The sequence below is a fragment of the Nothoprocta perdicaria genome, unplaced genomic scaffold, assembly GCF_003342845.1.
Source record: "Nothoprocta perdicaria isolate Ctin4 unplaced genomic scaffold, notPer1 scaffold_150, whole genome shotgun sequence".
Classification (NCBI taxonomy): Eukaryota; Metazoa; Chordata; class Aves; order Tinamiformes; family Tinamidae; genus Nothoprocta; species Nothoprocta perdicaria.
This window is the reverse complement of record NW_020454650.1, coordinates 604,264-625,525: the sequence shown is the minus strand read 5'-3', so window position 1 is coordinate 625,525 and position 21,262 is coordinate 604,264. Positions and strand designations below refer to the sequence as shown.

Genomic DNA, 21,262 nt, shown 5'->3' with positions numbered 1-21,262 from the left:
CACCGCGGTTCCCCCGCCCGCCCCTCCGGCTCCAGCCCCGGCTCCAGCCCCGGCTCCGACCCGCCCTGTCTCCCCCCGCCCCGCGCTCGCCGCCGCCTCCCCCCGGCGCCGACCGCCTCACTGGGCCGCTGCGCCTCGTCTCCCTCCGCGCTGGGCACTACTTCTCCCGCCCGTGCCCTGCGGAGCGCTGCGCGCGGGCCCGGCCGCGGCGGCAGGATACAGCGGCGCGCGGCGCGCGCTATAAGAGCCTCCTTGTGAGCGCCGCCATTTTAAGCCTCTCGCTCGGTTCGGCGCTGGGAGCAGCAGCCGCTGCGCTCGCGGCAGGGAAGGAGGGAAAGGGGGGCACGGAGTAACGGACGCMGCCGCCCCGCACGGTCGCCACCCGGGAGGCAGCGGCGGGGGCGCCGCCGCCGCCACCAGCAAAGACCCGAGCGAGGAGGAGAGGAGGAAGGAAAGACGGACCGGAGCGGGATCGCGCGGGCGGCAGCAGCAGCAGCCGGAGCCCGGGGGCACCCTGCGCTCTCGCCTCCCTGCGACGTTAGTGCCACTTTCCTGCGGCGGGAACTTGGGCCCGAGCGACCTTGGCGGGGCGGGCGCGGGGGAGGCGGCGCGGGGCCGGGGCTGCCGCCTGTGGGGTCCGCACAGCTGCGCGGCGGCAGCTGCGGCGCCTCCCGCCCCGGAGCGAGCCGGCCGCGCGGGCCGCAGCCGCGTCCTGCCCCTTTCTTTATTTCTTTTCCTCCCGCTTCCCTTTTTTCTCTCTTTTCGCCCGTGTTTTTTGGGAGGTGGGGCGCCTACTGGCCGGCGGGCTCCAGACCTCGGAGCTCGAGGAGGAAGGAGGGGAGAGAAAGAGAAAAGAGCAGGGCACGGGCTTATCTGCACCTAATGTAATTAACCAGCCACGGCCACGGCAGCCGGGGGTAGATAACTAATCTGTTGTCTCGTAGTTGCATGCATGCTTGCTGTGCTCCGTCTGGGCGCCTGCGAAGCGAGGCTCCCTGCACCTGGAACGATCAAATTTAAGTTTTTTTTYCMWTTTTTYYTYYTTTWWTWTTTTTTTTTAAACGCCCACCTGACCAGAGGTTTTAAGGAATGACTTAGGAGCTTCCCCATTGCGGGGCCGACCCGGGGTGCGGAGGCAAGGGAGGCCCTGCAGCCTCCCACGCCAAAGCACTTCGGAGCTGTGCGCAGCAACTTGCACTTATTGGAAACTTATTTCTGACCCTCAGAAGCAGGGGGCTTCGCGTGTGTTTTTTCCTCAGCAGCATAGTTAGGCTGACTRTTTTGCATGGTGGGGATTTGCATTTGGGACTGTTCGATTACTTAACTAGAAAAACCTTAAACTCTTTATCTTGCTAAAACTTGGTGCAAGACCTCTTGCAGCCTCTCTTTGAATCTACCACTTCTGGGAAGAAGTGTTTTCCTAGAGCCTTGGGAAGAAAACGCGGGCCGTGAAAGCGATGTCAGCGGCTTGTGACTATGAATAGCAACGTTAATCTTTGCAATCAGCTACTTTTTCTTGATCTCTTTCTCATGGAGCAGCCATTGTTCTGACACTCTGTATATTCCAGACATCTGTGGTCCTCCCATCCCCCAAAGTATGCAAGTGGTGAATGGAAAGAGGCTGGGCTGGTATGCTGAGGTCGATGGAAGGAAATCAAGGAGGGGTTTTAATAAAACAGGAGCTTTGTGCTGGCAGGAYAGGCAAGGCATAGGCTAGAAAACTCTACCTGAAAGAGTAATCCTTGATCCAGAGTTCAGACACACTGTGGAGCYGCTTCATTGGTTACAATTTTGCTCCTGATGTACAAAGCTGCTACTGCAAAGCTTTAAAACGGCAAAAAAGGCAAAACTCACCAGTGTCTGCCAAGCAAGGTTGTAATGAGAATTTCAAGTAACTGACTTGGGAACCTAGGAACCTAGTGTTAATCTTGCACTTTCACTTTTTTTTTATTAAAAGGTGCTGACAGCTGTAGATATCATCTGACTGTGCCAATTGTATGATGGCTGGTACTGTGAAAATAAAGCTACTTAGATGTTCAGACAAGGCTTTGAGTGTCTCCAAATTCAGCTGTTGTGTACAGAATGATAATATTCTGCCTTGCTATTTTGGGATTGTTCTAAAGAAACACCCTGTTAGCTTGACTGTTAGTTCAGGTAGCTTSAATTTAGTGTAAACCAATGTGTTTGGGAATGTTCACGTTGGTCTCCGTGGTTTCTTCTAAGAGATCAGGGAGAAATGTGAAAACATGCCACATAAAAGGACAGTACGAAATAAATTACAAAAATGAGTTTCATTCAAGGTAAGATTTGGTCCAAAAGACAGCTAGTTCTTCAAATTCAGTGTTACTGAATCCTCAGTAAACTAAGCTGCTGTGTGTGTATGTGTTAAGTTTTCATTGCTYGAGTAATAAATAGGGTGCCCTTCTTGCTTGATATGTAGCTTGCTATGGATGCTGCCATTTACTATAATGTATTAGTAAAATATTTACTGATACACCATGGTTTATCAAGTTTGGGGCCTGAAACTTAGCTGTTTTTCAGACATAGGGTTTTCTTGGTAAAAATGATATTGGTCTTTCATGAACATTACCAAAAGCTCATAGCCCTTTGGAGCACTTCAGAAAGTAAATTCGGCCAAAAAGAGGAGAAAAAAAAAAGAAATATTGATGGCCTTCAAAATGAATTTGGGAGTATTTTTGAGATGCGAAGAGGGAATTGGCAAGAGTGATACAGGAGAGCTAGCTCTATTAAARGCTTCAGTGTTGTGGACTGAAATCTGAATGTGCTGTCTAAAACTTGGGAAGTAAAGATGCATTTAGAAAAATACTGTCTAGTTTCTAGACTAGTGTGCAACTACAGTAATCACAATTGCTTGTGTTGATTCAAAGTTAAAGCTGGTAACACAGGGCTTGTGTTGATTGTGCAGCTGGCTGCAGCAGAACTTGTTCTGTGACTTTGGCAGACTGCATACTGGGGCAGGAAAATCGAGACTGACCTTGCTTATCTGGATCATCATACTGCATGAGGCCTGACAAACTTTGGGAAACTATGCAGACAATGAGAACTTGTTTAGTTCTCACGCCATTCACTTGTAAGCTCTACTAACTTACTGTGTGACAAACTCTGTAGTAATTCTGACTTTAGAAATGGCACTGTATTGACACAATTCTTCAGGCTCTTCTGCAGAAGCTGCTGTGTGTGACTTTTCCAGTCTGTGCAGGCAAAGTAAGTATCCTGGTGAAAGATGGGCAGGGCAGTGCTGCTGGCTGGCAGACTTCCTAGGGACATTTTGGAAGACTTGTTTTTGAAAGTACTCTGCTTTGTACCAAAGCTTCTAATTTCTGGCACTTCACTGCAAGGCTTGCTTTTTGCTAGCTTGTGAACAGATGTTAGCCTGGTAAGGGTAATATTTTGGTATGTTAGTATTGCATGACTTCTGTTACTTGTGCTGCACAGGATGTACCTAGATAGCTTTTTTTTTTTAACTTGCTTGTATGAAACTGAGTTGATAATATGAGCAAGCAAAATGTGCCTGTAGCTCATTTGGCCTCTTGAATCTGTTTTGATAGAAAAGCAGTATCTCCCATGCTTTCATTTTGTGTAGAAATGAATTTAGGAAATTAAAACAATATGCATTAGTTAGACTAGTATTACAGAAATTGGTAGAGTACTTGATAAAGGAATAGTAGAGCAACTTTGGAGCCTTGATTGAGGAATAAATTAGTTTATATACTGGAAAAATTAGAATTATTTATGTCACTGCTTTAAAAAAYGTGTGATCTGGCTCTGTCTTAGTGGAGTTGATAAACAATGCGCATTCTAAGCAAATTTGCAGGGACTAGCATTTCTAGATGGACTTACTGTACTAAATAGACTTGTATAAATTGGAGAAATTTGCTAACTCTGCAGCAAGTCCAGCAAATGGTTCTGTATTGTCCTGGCAGCAATTCAGGTGCCCTCCAGTGGCCAGAAATCTTAACATCCCAGAGGCTGATAAATAGTGTTGCCTTGTCAGTTCGCGTGAATTAAAAGTGAGTTGGAGGAAGGTTTTGGTTATTGTCAGACCTCATTAGCATGGTTGTTGCTTAAACACTACTTTTGGGGGCGTTGGTGTGCCCTGCTGTAAATACATAGTTGTTCTGACAGACAGGCTAAGGCAGCCACTATGCACTTTCAGATTTGTAAGTATTTCATTAGTGTCAGTGCAATTATGACTAATCATTCTGGTTTCTTAAGCCAGAGAGATTAATGCCTAACATCCATATTAGGGGTTGGYTTGCATGGTTGCAACTGTAGAATAAATTAGATTATGGGTGGATATTTATTAGAGTGGAAGGGAGATCCTTTGCTAAACTATCGCCATATTAATGTGGAAATGAGTATTCAAGTTCCACGAAGGCAGTAGGGAAGGGGTAAATCTGTAACACAGTGGATGTTAACCTGGTTGTTAGTGATATATGCAATCAGAGTAAATGACTGCAGAACCATTAAGTTATCTTTTTTTTGATACCTAGAGCTAAGTGGGCCAGAAAGCTTGAGAGTTGGCAGTGGTTTGTTGCTGAACTTGATTACAAAGTGTTTAATGAAAAATGTTGTGTAATATTTGTCGCAGTTCTTATATCTAAATGGTGATGATGGCAGTACTTTCGTACATGCCCAAGTAAGACTAAAGAATCCTGTTTTATCTTGGCTTCTGCCACTCTACAGCAAACTTTTTTTTTTTTTCCCCTACAAGTGAAGGTAGGGGATACATGGACTAAAAGCTRCAAATCAGTGCAACCTGATGAGGTGAGATTTAGTGGAAGCTAAACATCAGGTTCATGTGTAACTGAGAAGGGCAGGGGTATGCAGAATGCAGTTGAGAGGTGGTAGCTCTAGGTTGTAATAAAACAGCACTTGAGGCTTTTTTCAGCTGTAGAAATGCTCAAACATAGTGAGTGCTGCATGAAAGCAGTAGTCAGAAATGCTTCCTGTTGACCAAGAGACTTCAAATTCAAAGTAAGCCCATTCCTGAACAGCTGACTAATTTCTTCTGGAGTTATTTCATGAATTGAACAAAAGTTACTTTCTCTGTTTAGAGGTAGCTTAGTTGATCTAAATACTGAATAATGTGTTGATAATGTGTCTTACAAAGTTAATGAAAAGTAACTTTATGAATTTTCATTAACTGTCATACCAGTCCTTGAATATTAGCTGCAAACTATGCTGTTAAAAGATATAGGCATTACATGGAGGAAAACTAAACCTGTGCTAAAACTGGATGTGTAACAGCTGATACCTTGTAGACATTTTTGCCTGTAAGTTACAATTTGCCTACTAAGTCACAACTCTTGTCAGCATTGCAATATAGTGGCAAGCAAAAAGCCCTGTTAGACCATCATTCCAAAACATGAGGTGATTCCTTCCCTATTCTTTGGTGCTTGAGCACAGCTAGTGCTTATAGTCCTTGGAAGAAAATAGGGATTCTCTAGAATATAAACRGGTACACAGTGCATCAGGCGTGGCTGTTCCAGGGGGAAAGTCACCTTGGCTGTTGAATTTCCAGGTCTCTTCAGGAGTTGCTAATATGCTTTCTCATGACTCTGAATCAAAGGGCATGCTGACACACCTTTTGCAACTCTTAAATGTGTCTCAAGGTAAATGACAAGATCATATTTCTAATATGGAACAAAAAGATGCAGCTTCTGTGAAYTGATGATATCCAAAGCAACAAAATCTCCCATCTTGCAGCATACAAGTATGCTTTTAAGTAAAAAAATTTGAGACTATGCAAAACTACAGTTTTTACATCCCAGAGTTTTTCCAGCAATGTGACCTCTCAGCCAGAGGTTCTGATCAGTATCAAAATTCTGCAGGCCACTGTTTATAATAGTTACCTATTAAGATAGCTACTTTGTCTTAAGCTAATATGCCCTAGCAATACGTAAATTGCATTAAACCTTCTCTTATATGTCTCTTTTACAGAACAAGATGCTCTGCTTCAAAGGTATTATAGAGTTTGTATGTGATATTGCAAACTTTGTTTTGGGGGACTTCCTAGCAGGCTGTGAAGTTTCAAAGTTCTTCCCAAGGTGATCTTGCACAGTTGTAGCTAGATGAGATGTGATATTCTCTTGTATGTGGTTGTTTGTGGGTGTGGGTTTTTTTTTTTTTTGTACTTTAACCTTATCAGCAAGGTTGGGAGGTGCACAGGTTCCCTGTGCCAGATGCTCTAGGTGTCCCTGCTGGAGCAGGGAGGTTGGACTAGATGATCTCTAGAGGTCCCGTCCAACCTCAACTATGCTGTGGTTCTGAGGTCAGGTGAGAATGAAGATCCAGGTGAGGCTCAATTTTGGACTGGTTATGCCAAGTATTTCATGGCTGACCATGGTTGACAGATCAATGTTAACTGTTGCTTTAGTGAATCTTTTAACAGAGGGGAGAAGTAGAGTAGCAGGATCCTGTGTATTGGATCACTCTGCTCTGACCCTTATGAAAGTGAAGACTGTTGAACAGACTTTTACAAGTGTGCTGTGAAATTTGTGAGGTCGCCTCCTGTCTATGTGTCTGCTCAATGCTCTATTGATTCACAGATGAGCCTTGTTTTTTTTTTTTTCCTTCTTTGTAAACTTGATGTTTCCTTCACTAGGCTTTTCTTATCTTGGTAACTCATTTTTTCAAGTGTAAAGATCACCAGATACCTATACTCCAGTTCCATTCAACAGCTGTAAGCATGCTTGGTTTTTTGCCTTTTCCCTTTGAGGAGTCTTAACAGGAATATTTGCATGCTGCTTGCTTTAGGTAATAAGAATGTGAACAGAAATTGTGTTCTGTATTAATGATACTTAAAGCTTGGAAGCTGCAGACTGTTAACCTTTGAGTAAAGGTCAGCAAAGAAGATACTGTTCAGGTTTCTTAATTTTGTAATATCTGGRTGTTGTAAGAAATCTTAAAGTCTCTTAACACTTTAAGGTCTCTATGAACAACTTAAGATTGTTACTGTTTTCTTGTATTTTCTGGATTCAAAATTCAAATTAATTGTGATTTGCTTAGTGAAATTTGAAACAGAATATATCACTATCTGCAAGGTATCKTCTGTAGGCATCAGAATACATTTTTGGGTGTATTTTAGCTTGGAAATCCTGTATAGGATGCTCCTGCTAGAAAATCTAAACAAATACTGATCTTCCTTCATTAGAGAGAAGGTTACTAAACAAATGTCACTTGAGTAAGTCACAAAACTGCTCTGACCATGAATTTAAGTTTAAGAATGAATCTGCAGTTCTGCATTTAAGAATGGGTGCATGCTGTGCGAGTGAGGTGAAGTTTCCTGTCACTGTCAACAATTCTGTAATTCTRTTGAAATGGTTAAGGCAGCTACATGTTGGCACATTTAAATGCACTAATAATACTGAATCTGATGTTATGGCGCTTGTGAATTGGCAGTGAAAGCTGCAGATAAGTGTTTCTCCCATCTAAACAGAAAGAAGATAGAAGTTTTAGAGGTGTGAAAATGTGTGGGGTGGATATGTGTGGTGTTTTATTATGTATTTTGTTTTTCTCTTGGCTATATGATTCAACTTGTTTTCTTTAGATGTTACATACCTTGTTACTTTTATTAGGTAATCTCGAGATGTCATGTGCCAAAGGATCTTTACTCTGCATTAGTGATCAGCTTAGTGAAAGCTGAAGGAAACCTGTTACTAATGTGACCTTCAAATCCTGAATTCTGTTAGAGATGATCAGGTAGACTTTAACTGTGTTGTCTCGCAAGTTCATTGCCCTGCAAGTACTCAAGTGATATGTATCTGTGTTTAAAATGAAATTTGAAAATGAGTCTGTAGTGCTTTTGTCCACTTGGGCCTTTAAATTACAGGAGGAATCTGAAAAACCTAACTGAATTCTGTGTRTATCAGAAATTCAGACTTTTGTTATAACCATTCTGACTTCAAACTAATTRTGCAAAAACTTAAAATTGCATGCAGCAAGAAGAATGAATCAAGGAGAGTCCTCCTATTCTTGCATAATGCATCTTGTGAGCTTAGAAGCAAGATTCTGAATGTGAAGCTAATGAAAATACAGAACCTTTCACAGTTGAGACACTCAGGACCACAAATGTCACTTTAAACAGAATCTGGGAATGCTTTTCYATCCTTTTTGGTGTGTGGGATGTATTTAAGGAAGATGGTAGTACTTTGTACAAGGAAAATGCTTTTAATACAAAAGTTTTAAATGTGAATCTTTTCTATATTGCCTGCTCTTGCACTGAAATAAAGTATCTTCTGTTCATTCKCATTCTCACAGCAAGCTTCTAATTCCTCGAAACACCAAAAGCTAAACCTGTACATCAGGGACCTCTTATGGGTCTTGCAAAAGCATGTGGCACACAAAGCACCTCCTAAATTACCCACAAAACACCTTAATCTGAGCACTTGGTGTAGAAAACAGATTAAAATCAACAGGTTGGAGGTTAGCAGACTTGTTTTTGAATATTTTGGGAGGGCCTGGGAAAGCTGGAAGCTGCTTTGACCTYTAGAGTAAGTAAGACCAAAGATAGAGATGAGGCCATCCCCCAAGGATATATATATTATATATATTGTATAATATATATGTTATAGAAGCTTTTGTAGTATCAGTAGTAGTGTCTGTCTTYAAGAATCACCTTTCCCCCTGTCCTTGTCCCCCTTTTCTAGAAAAGAGAATAGCTGCTTACAGGATAAGATTTTTAATAAAAATCATAATTGAATTATTTCCATCATTTCACCTTTAAAAGTAAGGTTAATCAGGAAATTTCTGCTGCATTAAGTTCTTAAATTTCTGTCCTTGGGTCACAGGAATCAGTGCTATGGTTAACTCCTGTTATTAGCTGTGGGATTGATACTGCTGCTCTGCTTTGGCTGCTGACTCTTCACTTTGCTGAGAGTAATATGGAGCAAAACTAGCTGTTTCCCATTCTTCTGCTTGTAGTTGAAGAGAAGTTAAAATTGCAGGAATCAATGGTGGGCATGCTCCTCAAAGGGAGGAAGGATCCTTATTTCTAATCTGAAGCGTAAAAAGTTGATACAAAAGTACATCCACAGAATGCTTCAAGTAACACCTTGCTCATGGTCACCACAACTTCTGAAAACTTGAGAATACCAGTGGCAATTAGTATGTTCTTCTCTTTTCTACTCTTCTGTAGTAGTACCCATGTTTATAACTGCAGTAACTTAATGACATATTACAAGCTGCATGTTCCAAGGAAGGAARAGTTGTTATCCTTCAGCATAGGTGCCTAAGTAGGATGCAGTTCCTTGGCCTGTCCTAGACAAGAGGCAGCCAGGGCCCAAGTGACTGTCTTGTGCTCTTGTCAATATGCTTTTTATGGAAACATGGTCAATGAGCATGATCCCTTTAACTGGATTAYGGTAATTGGGATGTGTCAGTCTTCCTTTCTGATGCTAGGCTTAACTGAAAGGCTGCTTCCCATCGAAAGATTTCTGAAGATTTTCAGCCTTTGGCACTTGACTTGCCTTACAGCAGGGAGAAAACAGCTTATCAGGGGTGTTGGGTATAATCTGAATAAATCTTAATGATTTCCTATTAAGAATGTTTTAGACTGTAACCTTGAAAGAAAACACACAATTCTGTTTAAAATAACCCGTGAGCACAGACTGTTTCATAGCCTAATCTTTTGGTATAACTGATGATAAAAATGGATTGATTATGCATTAAGAAAAAGTTGTTAAATGCCCTGTATGTTTTTGATTTAGCAAGGAGGTTGGAATTCACCCCTTGACAAACTATTTGTTCTGATTCTCACAGTCTGTAAGACAGCAGAAGTAAATAATTCACTGTGCCCTGTGTCCAAATGGAGTCATATAGCTTTAGAAAGAAAATTAACCAGGTKTTACGCAAGCTGTTTAGAGGTATTGCTCACATTTGGAAAAGAACTATATATAAAATGCTGACCTACTTGACATACATCTAACTCCTCTCCTACATTACACATTAGTGCGTAAGTTTTATTCATCGTTAAAATATTGCTTACTCTTTCTTTTGAAAACCAAGGAGCTTGAATCATTCTTTCATAGTAACTTCTAAGTAACTTATAAGCCTATAAAGCTTGCAAAATTCTGAGTTTCTTAAAAAATTCAAATCAAAGATTTGAATGGTGTGAGGGGGACAATAAACAGTAAAGCTCAGTGCAGTGTCTGTGTTGCCTTTCATATAGTGGTTTAGAGCTGTGTGGTACTGACCTTGGTAATGTCACTGGTTGTTTCCTCCCGCCCTTTCTCCCATTAAAAAAATACCAGTTTAGTTATCTTGTTCTCCTCTGCCCAATACAGGGCATTGATTTCGTTTCTTTCAGGGACGTAACAGCGCAAATAACTGTACCTGCTCCCTTTGTTGTAGTGGTATCTGGGTTCATTTTACGCTCTCTAAAATGAGAACTCAAAGGAAAAAATGTGGTGGAATGTTCAGTTAGAGAAACCCTGGAAGCAAACTTGACATACTCCTTTTCCTTGGATGTCTTTGTTCTTTAATATTTCAAACTCTTGAGGATTAAAAACAATTTCCCATTTAAATAAATAAATAAAAAAGCTAGGTAGAATTGCTGCAGGCATTTTTCTGTTTTGTTTTGTTACTGTTCTGTGATACAGAGAGTAAAAATCTTAAAACTTTGAGGTGCAGCTGACGCTAATTTAAGGCTGGCACTTCTCTGTCAGACTGAATATTTCTGACTGCGATAACCCGGTTTTGAGTTTGCTGTCTGTTGTTGCAGTGCAGTAGCCAGCCTGCCCTCRTGCACTCTTGGCTCGATGCAGTGAGTAGCTGTTGTAATTACTTTAGGCTGCTGATGGTGAGACCACCATCTCAGAGCAGGGGTGCTGAAGCCTCTGCTTGTGCAGAACTTGATGACAGGGGAAGGAAGTGATGAGCGTTGTTCTAAGGTAGTATAGCAGATATCTCCACACAAAATGGGCACTCTTGGCTGCATTGACTCTTGACCAGTAGCTTAACTTCTGAACTAGTCTCTTGATGGGTTTCTATTAGCAGTGCCCTGCCAGGAGAAGGCAAGGAAGGCTACAATAAAAAATAGAGCCACGTCTGTGGTGATTATATTGCTGAGTGTGTACGGTRGATAGATCATGCCACAGTTTGATACTGGGAAATCTGTATTTAATTGAAAAAATAATTGGTTAAAGAATACTTTCCTGGACATCTGACTCTACAGTGGGAACTGGGGAAACACAGATATTAATTTTAGCCTGTAATGCTGTTCTGCCTTTTGGTGTTTGGAAGGTGTTAGTGAGGCTGACAGAGTAAAGCGTAAGGCCTGCAAGGAGCCATCAGCATTGTGTTTAAGTGGCTCCTGACTTAGCCAGTCAGGACAATTTATGCCTCAGTGATGAAGCTGACAGCATGACTTAGTCTCTTCTTGCTCTTACCGCTTGCTGTTCTCACTAGACTCTTAGCAGCRTGTTAGAAGAGTATTTTGCAGCATGAAAGGACTGGAAGAACACGACGGTGTTGTCAGTGCCTAAATTGCACTATCYGTGCAGAGCGTGAGAAATGCATTCCAGACCAGCCAGTCTGCAGGCTGTGGGACAGGGCCGGCGTGGGYGGCGTTCCCAGCTGCACGGCTTGTTGTGTGTCCGCTGCCGGTGCAAACCTCCCGTCTGCTTCAGAAGAGCCAAGAAAGGGTTGCAGGTGAAAGTGGCAGGAGTCAGACAAGCTAGCATTTGTGCAGCTGAGTAATGAGTTTGATCGGGAGCTGCTGGGGTATTCTGCAGCTGGCCAGAGATGGAGAAACTTAACGTTGCCTCAGGGCTGCCTCGTCAGTACAGCAAGACTTCTGAGACCACTGAGCTGACGTCTATTTCACCTGGTTTTCTGTAGATGCTCCTGAAGGAAACTCTACAGCGTGAAGCTGTATCTCTGTGTGTGTACGGGGCGGAACGGACTTTGTTCTCCTGACACACTGTTTCAGACCCGTCCTTTAACTCTTTAAAGGACTTAAGGACTTAAAGGATTGGTGGCTCGCCTTTACTTCACTGCACAGGAATGCTCAATCAGCAGAGCTGTAGCACCTAACGGCACGTTGGAAGCTGCCTGCTGGAAGAGACGGGTTTGCTCCCTGCGCTGGTTACCACTGCAGATATTTCTGCTCAGTCAGCACCTAGAATAGGCTGTCACCAGCTCTGCGTTTGTTCTGAAAGCAGCGTTGGACTGCGGGGCGATGGGGAGCCGATRGAATAAATGGAAATGCAGCAGCTACGACTGGCCTAGTTTCAGTTTCCACGTTAGGGAGCAAGATGGTGTAGATTTATCTTACAGATACTCCTGTGTCATTTGGAAGYGCACACTGCCTTTGACAGGGCAATTGATAATATTTCAGCCTTCTGCACTAATCTTGGCTTTGTGCAGAAAATGAAAAAAAGGAAAAGGCAAGTTTGATGACTTAATGTGTGCAACTAAAGGAGGATATTTGTTTCCAGTGCTGTTTAGCTTGTACTTTAATAACTTGAGTATTTTGTGTAGCAATAAAGATCTTCTGTATCTTCTTGTCATACAGAAAACGAGTGAAGAAAGAGATTCAGCTATAAAGCTTTTGATAGTCTTTGTACCACAGAAATAATGGTAGCTTGCCTTAAATCATCATTTCAGGTTTCTTCACAGAAGTCATCGTTAGTGCCTTCTATCAAGCAGCTTTCCAAGTCTTAGAGGGCCCCTGAACCGGTTTGTTCTTTTGTGAGGAGAAAGAGCAGGCCTGGCATTTAGCTCTTGTCTGTGTAGCGTGTGTAAAGCTTTTGAATCTAACTTTAGAGTTTATTTCACTCACGGACAGAGAAGTCAAAACTGGCTCCATTATGGTCAGTCTTCACTACTTTTTCTCTTGCCTTTAAGAGGAAGTTCACACACACAGTCTGGCAGGAAAACTGGGTGAAACATCTGTTTTTCTCTGCTCCTGCATCCCTAAGAGCTTGCTAATGGGCATCAGTTGCGCTCGCTAGGTTAGTGAAATGGCAAGCTCTGCTAAGCCTTAGTTGGTAATTCTGGTGTTCTTATTTTAAACCCTGGTCTAAACTTGTTCTTTTTTTTTTTTTTTTTAAGGATTTTTGAAAGGTAACAGGAARGAGTTCTGGGAACACAGCAAGCAACATGGCAACCCAAGGTATGAAATGCATCACATTTGATTTTTTTTACTATAACCTAGCAGTGTTAAATTGGCTACAGTTTAATCCAAAATCATTTTGGGTAATACCCGTTCTACTACAGTAGTAAATGTCCTATCAGTGGGGCTCAAACCTGCACATGAGTTTGTCATCTTAAACATTTTGGGTCATTGAATGCACTCAAGTACTTAAGCATACTGTGTGAAACAGGAACCTACAGGCAGTACAACCCAAGACAATCTCAGTAACCTGCTGGTCAGGTTTGTGAATGTCTGTATTGGTTTGGGTTAACCCGGCAGATTAAAACTGCTCTCTCACAGTGATAGCCCTGCTGGATTGAGATAGTTGTTTATAACATTCATTTAAAATCTCTGCCACTTCTTGAGGGACTAATATGTGCTGGAGTAATTCTGTGCTTAATTGTTGCACTTAATTGTTAACAATGATTTCTTACAGCTGACTTGATGGAGCTGGACATGGCGATGGAGCCAGACAGAAAAGCAGCCGTCAGTCACTGGCAGCAGCAGTCTTACCTGGACTCTGGTATCCATTCTGGTGCCACAACAACTGCTCCCTCCTTGAGTGGCAAGGGCAATCCTGAAGAGGAAGATGTGGACACAACACAAGTCCTGTATGAGTGGGAGCAAGGATTCTCCCAGTCCTTTACCCAGGAGCAGGTTGCTGGTACGTCCTACTATATTGCACTGGTTTGATTAAATGTGCAGCTTAAATTATCATATAGACAACAATGCTTTTGCAGATACATAACCCTAAACACTGAGTTATTGCTAACTTAGAATATAAGCTTTTTTTTTTTTGTTTTCTAGTAGGCAGTAAAGGCTCATCTTGTTTTTCAGATATTGATGGCCAGTATGCGATGACTAGAGCTCAGAGAGTACGTGCAGCTATGTTTCCTGAAACACTGGATGAAGGAATGCAAATCCCATCCACACAGTTCGATGCTGCTCATCCAACTAATGTGCAGCGCCTGGCTGAGCCATCGCAGATGTTAAAACATGCTGTTGTTAATTTGATAAACTACCAAGATGATGCTGAGCTTGCAACTCGTGCAATCCCTGAACTGACCAAACTGTTGAATGATGAGGACCAGGTACGTATGGGAAATTTACCTCAGCATAGCCTGCACACGGGTCCTCTTTAATGACCTTTAGAACTAAGAGTTTGCTTMACCCGTTTCTGTAGGTGGTGGTGAACAAGGCTGCAGTTATGGTTCATCAATTGTCCAAGAAGGAAGCCTCTCGCCATGCTATCATGAGGTCCCCTCAAATGGTGTCGGCCATCGTGCGCACCATGCAGAACACGAACGAYGTGGAGACGGCCCGCTGCACCGCGGGCACCCTGCACAACCTCTCGCATCACCGGGAGGGCTTGCTGGCCATCTTCAAGTCAGGAGGCATCCCCGCCCTCGTTAAAATGCTCGGGTACGTGGCCGTGGGAGACGTGCCCGGTGTTCTTCAGCCGTGCAGGTGGRTGTAGGTGCTCACTAGGTTCTTGTTCTCGTAGGTCCCCGGTGGACTCTGTGCTGTTTTATGCCATCACGACTCTTCACAACCTCCTGCTGCATCAGGAAGGAGCCAAAATGGCAGTCCGTCTAGCCGGGGGGCTGCAGAAGATGGTCGCTTTGCTCAACAAGACAAATGTTAAATTCTTGGCCATCACAACAGACTGCCTTCAGATTTTGGCCTATGGCAATCAAGAAAGCAAGGTGAGTGCTCAGCTCTTGAAGTGCTTCTGATGAGCAAGTTTGCTCTGAACGGGCTGCCAGTTCCTTTTTCCTGAGCTCCGTGTTCTGCTTCCTCAGCAATGTGAGGCTTTTGCCAGTCAGTACCAACCTTGCTGAGAGGTGAGGGACACTTCTGTGGATGCACAGTCTTGCTTATAACAAGATTGCAAAATGTCAGTGTCTGACCAGCAGATGTGAACAGGCACATTAGAGATCCAGAACATATGATGGATGCAAACCAGCAGCAGCTACTGCTTACCTGCCCAGGAGGTGACACAGAAGTGTTGTGTGTTTGCTCTCTTTCAGCTCATTATTCTGGCAAGTGGTGGGCCCCAGGCTCTAGTAAACATAATGAGGACCTATACTTATGAGAAGCTATTGTGGACCACAAGTAGGGTGCTGAAGGTGCTGTCAGTCTGCTCCAGCAACAAGCCTGCTATCGTTGAGGCTGGTAAGTGGTTTACTTGCACCTGGGACAACTTAAAAAGCTTTGCTGTACTTGAGGGTCAGTACGTCAGCACAGGAACAGAAGCTGGAAGCATCAAAAGATGAGCTCAGATGGTCCTTCAGACCTCTGCCAGTTTGGGGAGGCCTGTAGTGTGCAACAGCCTAAAAGGCAGCCTGATTTTTACAAGTACTGTCTTACTGGCTAGGTGCCTGGGTGGCTTAGTGGTTGAAGGTACCTGTCCGCTTAGAGTATGGAGACATTTAGAAGGACTTCAGCATCACAAAAGGATTCTTGTTTTTKCCTTTTTCTCAGATGTAGTAGAGTGTTAGGCCTAGCCATATTAGGGTAGTAGTGCCAGGCAAGAGCTAGCAGTTTGTGAGCTATTCACTTGGATTTTAAAGAGGAAAAGAATATTTTACAGTTCCCAAGATCAACATCTAAGTAATGGTGCCAAAACTCTACCATCTTCTAGGTGGGATGCAAGCTTTGGGACTCCACCTTACAGATCCAAGCCAGCGTCTTGTCCAGAACTGCCTGTGGACTCTGAGAAATCTGTCAGATGCTGCAACCAAGCAAGTAAGTGGCCCTTAAGGAACTCAGATCAAAAGCTACAGTACTGGAAGAAAGAAACTTAATTTTTCCCCCCCCTCTTCCTTTGCAGGAGGGAATGGAAGGCCTTCTGGGAACTCTTGTTCAGCTTCTAGGATCAGATGACATTAACGTCGTAACTTGTGCTGCCGGCATCCTCTCCAACCTCACTTGCAACAACTACAAGAACAAGATGATGGTGTGCCAGGTCGGGGGCATTGAGGCGCTCGTGCGCACGGTGCTCCGGGCTGGAGACAGGGAGGACATCACGGAGCCCGCTATCTGCGCGCTGCGCCACCTCACGAGCAGGCACCAGGAGGCCGAGATGGCGCAGAACGCCGTGCGCCTGCACTACGGGCTCCCCGTGGTGGTCAAACTCCTGCACCCGCCCTCGCACTGGCCTCTGATCAAGGTAAGCTACAGCAGCTCTCAGGGTTGCAAACTGGTGCTTTTTGAAGGTCATAGCAGAGTTGCACCCGATGCATGAAAACCTKGTTTCTGTGAAGTGTTGGAGAATGTAACTTGAGTGATGGGGAAGTTACCCCGGTTGAGCAGCTTCAGGTTGCCTCTGTGTTCAGCTGTTCAGGCCTAACTGCTTAGGAAGAAAACACAGAAGGACGCCCGCCTAAGCAGTAGCAGGAAGCTGCCCTCATCCTCACGCTGCTCTGTTCTTCCCCGCTGTGCCCTGCAGGCTACGGTTGGCCTCATCCGCAATCTGGCGCTGTGTCCCGCCAACCACGCGCCGCTGCGCGAGCAGGGCGCCATCCCGCGCCTCGTGCAGCTGCTGGTCCGCGCGCACCAGGACACCCAGCGCCGCACCTCCATGGGCGGCACGCAGCAGCAGTTCGTGGTAAGTGGCTGCCCTTCGCTAGGGCTGGGTGTGGGACTGGCCTCGAAAGCTGCCTGGGTGCCAGTTGGTGTCTGCTGCAGTTTGGGCTAAGGAGCCGTGGTCCTGGCATTTGCTGTGATCCGTGTTTTTGAGTTGCCGTTCTGATAGTTCCGTCTGGGCAGAGCTGAGGCATTTCTAAAGTGATACAGAATGGAAACAAACAAAAACTTGGATCTCATTTTAATGAGAACCTCCCGAGCACTTAACTTTAAWTGCTTGTTGAATCTAGTAGATCTGAGTGACACTGGCTTTGCCTGCTCTGGAAAGGGAAGTAGTTCTGTACCAGGAGACCAGGACAGTCCCATCCCTATTGGATCTTCAGACTAAACTGCCAAGCTGTCTTAAGTATTTGGCTTGCAGAAAGAAGCAACTTGTGTTGCTAGACATTTAAGTTATAGTAAACTAATAAAAATGAGAACTTTGGCACACACCCCCCTGCAAAGCTCCCCCTTCTCTTTGGGATTCTCAATTTAATTGGGCAACCAGACCAGCTCTCCTAATGGGCATGTAGGTTTGTAAGTCAGAGAGGAGCAGTGGATATGAGACCTGCTGAGGAGGGATGTTTGYGCAGGGGCCAAGTTTGGTGGTTAGAAATATTTTCAAACAAGTATTTTCTCTCCCTGTCCAGGAGGGTGTGCGTATGGAGGAAATTGTTGAGGGCTGCACTGGAGCTCTGCATATTCTTGCACGTGATGTTCACAATCGAATCGTAATCAGGGGTCTCAATACCATTCCACTGTTTGTGCAGGTAAGCAAATCTTAAGAAAATACTGTAGCACACACTGAAAAAAGTAGTAAAATCACGCCAAGTGGAATTGTACTGAAGAGCTAAAGAACCCCTTGTGTTCTGGTTGTAGTTGTTGTACTCTCCCATTGAGAACATCCAGAGAGTAGCTGCAGGTGTCCTTTGCGAGCTGGCCCAAGACAAGGAGGCAGCTGAAGCGATTGAAGCTGAAGGAGCAACTGCACCTTTAACAGAACTGCTGCACTCTAGGAATGAGGGTGTTGGTAAGTGAATGTTAAGAAGAAGACAGTGAATGTTARAAAGAAGACAGAATTTGTCTGTTTGGATGGAAAAGCTGACTGCTGCTAACCTTGATCTTGAATTCAACAGCAACATATGCAGCGGCAGTGCTGTTCAGAATGTCTGAGGACAAACCCCAGGACTACAAGAAGCGACTCTCTGTTGAGCTGACCAGCTCCCTGTTCCGGACTGAGCCCATGGCTTGGAACGAGGTGAGTGGCCCCTTTGCACGGCCTGTTCCCCGGGGAGAACCGAGGCCCCGGAGCAGAGCGTGGATGCCTGCACTGAGGCAGGTTCAGCTTTCCACGTGGCTGTAGTGTGTGTGAAGCTGAGCTTCTAGATTCCTGCAGATGATCCAGGCTTGCTGTGTGTGGGACAAAGCTTCACAGAGAGAGAGGTGTGAGGGTTTGGGGAATCCATTGCATAGTGGAAGAACACTCTGCAGAAAGAGAGTTCTTGTTGGAGCCAGATCAAGAGTAAGCAGCCCTAGAGCAGCTGTTTTTGTGTCTGCAAGGGAAGCACAAGGAGTTTATTCTCTGCTGCTGCTACAGCACCTAATTCTCRTTTTTTTCATTAGAGCAAAGCCATATAGAAGRAGGTTATGTCTGTGCTGCCTCAGATTTAGCTTGGGATGGGCATGCAGCTTGTATTCCCTTAGGAGTAAGCTTTGGATTTGAAAATACTTGCAGGCTGGTTATCACACTTGGTGGGGTTTTGTTGATGCTTGAAGGACTGCAGAGTGTATGTGCAGTGTACGAACTGCACATGATGTAGAGGGAAACTCCTTCTTCAATCATAGAATCATAGATTCTAATCATAGATTCTAATCATAGATTCTAATCATAGATTCTATGATTTCCCCTAGATTTCCCCTAGATTCTTAAGTTTTGGGAGCTTAACTTGTCTTGTATGTACATGGGGTACAGTAAGGGGGGACTTGGAGGCCAGTAGGATTTGATTTGTACCARTTCTGTGTTTACCCTTCCATTTCCCTAAAATCTGTATCCATCCACCCCAGTAACGGGAAAAACAGCTAAAAGGAGGGTATCTCTTTGAGATCAAAGCTGTGTAATTAGATTGCAGATAGTTAGTTCTGGTCAGTGAGGAGGTCCATTCAGACCAGTGAAGTGCTGTCTTGCTGCCTCGGGAATCTCTGCACTGCTGCTGCAGGCCTGGGCCGGGCAGCGGAGCAGGAGCCATCCCAGGCCTGATGAATGTCTGCTCCGTGATGGAAGCAGAAACGTCCTGGGGTTAAAAGGCATTTTCACGTTTGCATTGTGCTGCAGAGGAGTTGCTGGAAATGGGTAGAGGGCAGGCTTTAAAATGTCTCAGACTCTAAAGTACTAATGTTGCCCTGAAGACCTTGCACTAAAAACATTTTATAACCTTTTCTGTGCCTCCAGACAGCAGACCTCGGACTCGATATCGGTGCCCAGGGTGAACCTCTCGGCTACCGCCCGGATGGTATGTCTGTTCCATTCCCCTCCACTAACCTTAAGTTGGATGATGTCAAGTCATAGACTTGAAAGGAGAGCCACAAATGAGGGCAGAGTGAATCACTCTTCAGCGAGATACTGCAAACTGACAGGCAGATGGGGAGCTGCCACTTCAAATAACCAGGTTCTGCAGCAGCACTGACTGTATTGAAATGCGAGCTGCATGAAGGTGCAAAACTGGTGCCACTTGTCCGAGTGCTGTRAGAGCATCTCCCACTGAGCTGTTGTTTCCAGAAATCCTATAAATGCTTCATAAATGGGCTTGACAATTCCAAAAGTGCATTTTTTTTCCTTAAAAACTAATCTGGGTATTTTAATGTATTAGTCCATAAATGTCTGTAGACTTGAACTCAGGCTTATCCCTAAGGATTTGCTATTTTGACTGGTGTTTCAGAAGCAAGCCTGCAGCCTTGGATGCTGGTTGTGTTGCAGTACTGTCGAATTTCAGTATTGTTTATTACGCAGACTAATGGCTTGGCTGGAATCTGCTCGTGCTTCTGAGTGCAGCGTGTGCAGAATCACACGGGACAGCAGTGGGGGCAGGCAGCAGAGTGTCATGAACTTGGCTGAACTAGGAAAAATAAATAGATGGCTACAGAGACCTCACACACTTATAATTGCAGCTTCTGATGCATCTAACCTCTGTTAACATTTTGCTTTTTTTCCCTCTGCCACCTTTAACTTTCTTAGATCCTAGCTACCGTTCTTTCCACTCTGGCGGATACGGTCAGGATGCCTTGGGTATGGACCCTATGATGGAACATGAAATGGGTGGCCACCACCCTGGTGCTGACTACCCAGTTGATGGTCTGCCAGATCTTGGCCATGCCCAGGACCTTATGGATGGGCTGCCTCCAGGTGACAGTAATCAGTTGGCCTGGTTCGATACTGACCTGTAAATCATCCTTTAGGTAAGAAGCTCAAACCTTGAACTTAACAACAAAAAGGAAGAAAAAAAAAAAAAAAAAGGAAAAAAAATCCCTCAGCTCAGTGGACTGAGGACTTGGTTGGCAGGGAGGGAATGGCTGAAATGGGTCCCAGGTTGCGAGGACACTGCGTAAGCGTTGGAAGGGCGCGCGGTTCACTCCAGCCTGACTTCTGCCGTGAAGTGTGGCAGTCATTAACTGCAGTGTCTTGTGCACCAGCTTCATGCACTCTCACTATGGTACAAGGACCGTTTACTCCAGAACACTGACCCTTTTTTTTTTCTCCTTCTCTCTGCAGCTGTATCATCTGAATGAACTTGCATTGATTGGCCTGTAGAGTTGCTGAGAGGGCTCGAGGGGTGGGCTAGTATCTCAGAAAGTGCCTGACACACTAACCAAGCTGAGTTTCCTATGGGAACAATTGAAGTAAACTTTTTGTTCTGGTCCTTTTTGGTCGAGGAGTAATAATACAAATGGATTTTGGGAGTGATTCAAGAAACGAAGAATGCACAAGAATGAATTGCAAGATGGAATTTATCAAACCCTAGCCTTGCTTGTTAAAAATTTATTATTTTTTTTAAATCTCTGTAATGGTACTGACCTTGCTTGCTTTGAAAGTAGCCTTTCTTTTTGCAGTAATTATTGTTAGTTTTTTTTTTAAAGTCTCTTGTAGTATTAAGTTATAGTGAATATGCTACAGCAGTTTCTAATTTTTAAGGATTGAGTAAAGATGTAGAACACTAATTCATAATCGCTCTAATTGTATCCTGAATAAAGTGTAACATTGTGTAGCCTTTTTGTATAAAAAACTAGACAAATAGAAATGGTCCAATTAGTTTCCTTTTTAATATGCTTAAAATAAGCAGGTGGATCTATTTCATGTTTTTGATCAAAAACTTTATCTGGGATATGTCTGGGTAGGGGCCAGTAAGAACTGTTTATTTGGAACCTTGTATTGGACAGTTTACCAGTTGCCTTTGATCCCAAAGTTATTGTAGCCTGCTGTGA

The 21,262-nt window shown here is 44.2% G+C and overlaps 1 protein-coding gene across 1 annotated transcript; it reads left to right on the top strand.

Annotated features, from left to right (window-relative positions):
* The first annotated feature begins 451 nt into the window (after positions 1–451).
* Positions 452–21,209, top strand: CTNNB1 (catenin beta 1). Its single transcript, XM_026034829.1, has 16 exons — positions 452–537; positions 13,078–13,138; positions 13,596–13,823; positions 13,997–14,250; positions 14,343–14,581; positions 14,664–14,865; positions 15,190–15,334; positions 15,804–15,907; positions 15,993–16,331; positions 16,611–16,769; positions 17,437–17,556; positions 17,666–17,816; positions 17,923–18,044; positions 19,236–19,296; positions 20,019–20,239; positions 20,553–21,209. The coding sequence occupies exons 2-15, from the start codon at positions 13,126–13,128 to the stop codon at positions 20,225–20,227; spliced, it is 2,346 nt and encodes a 781-aa protein (XP_025890614.1). The 5' UTR covers positions 452–537; positions 13,078–13,125; the 3' UTR covers positions 20,228–20,239; positions 20,553–21,209.
* The last annotated feature ends 53 nt before the right edge of the window (positions 21,210–21,262 follow it).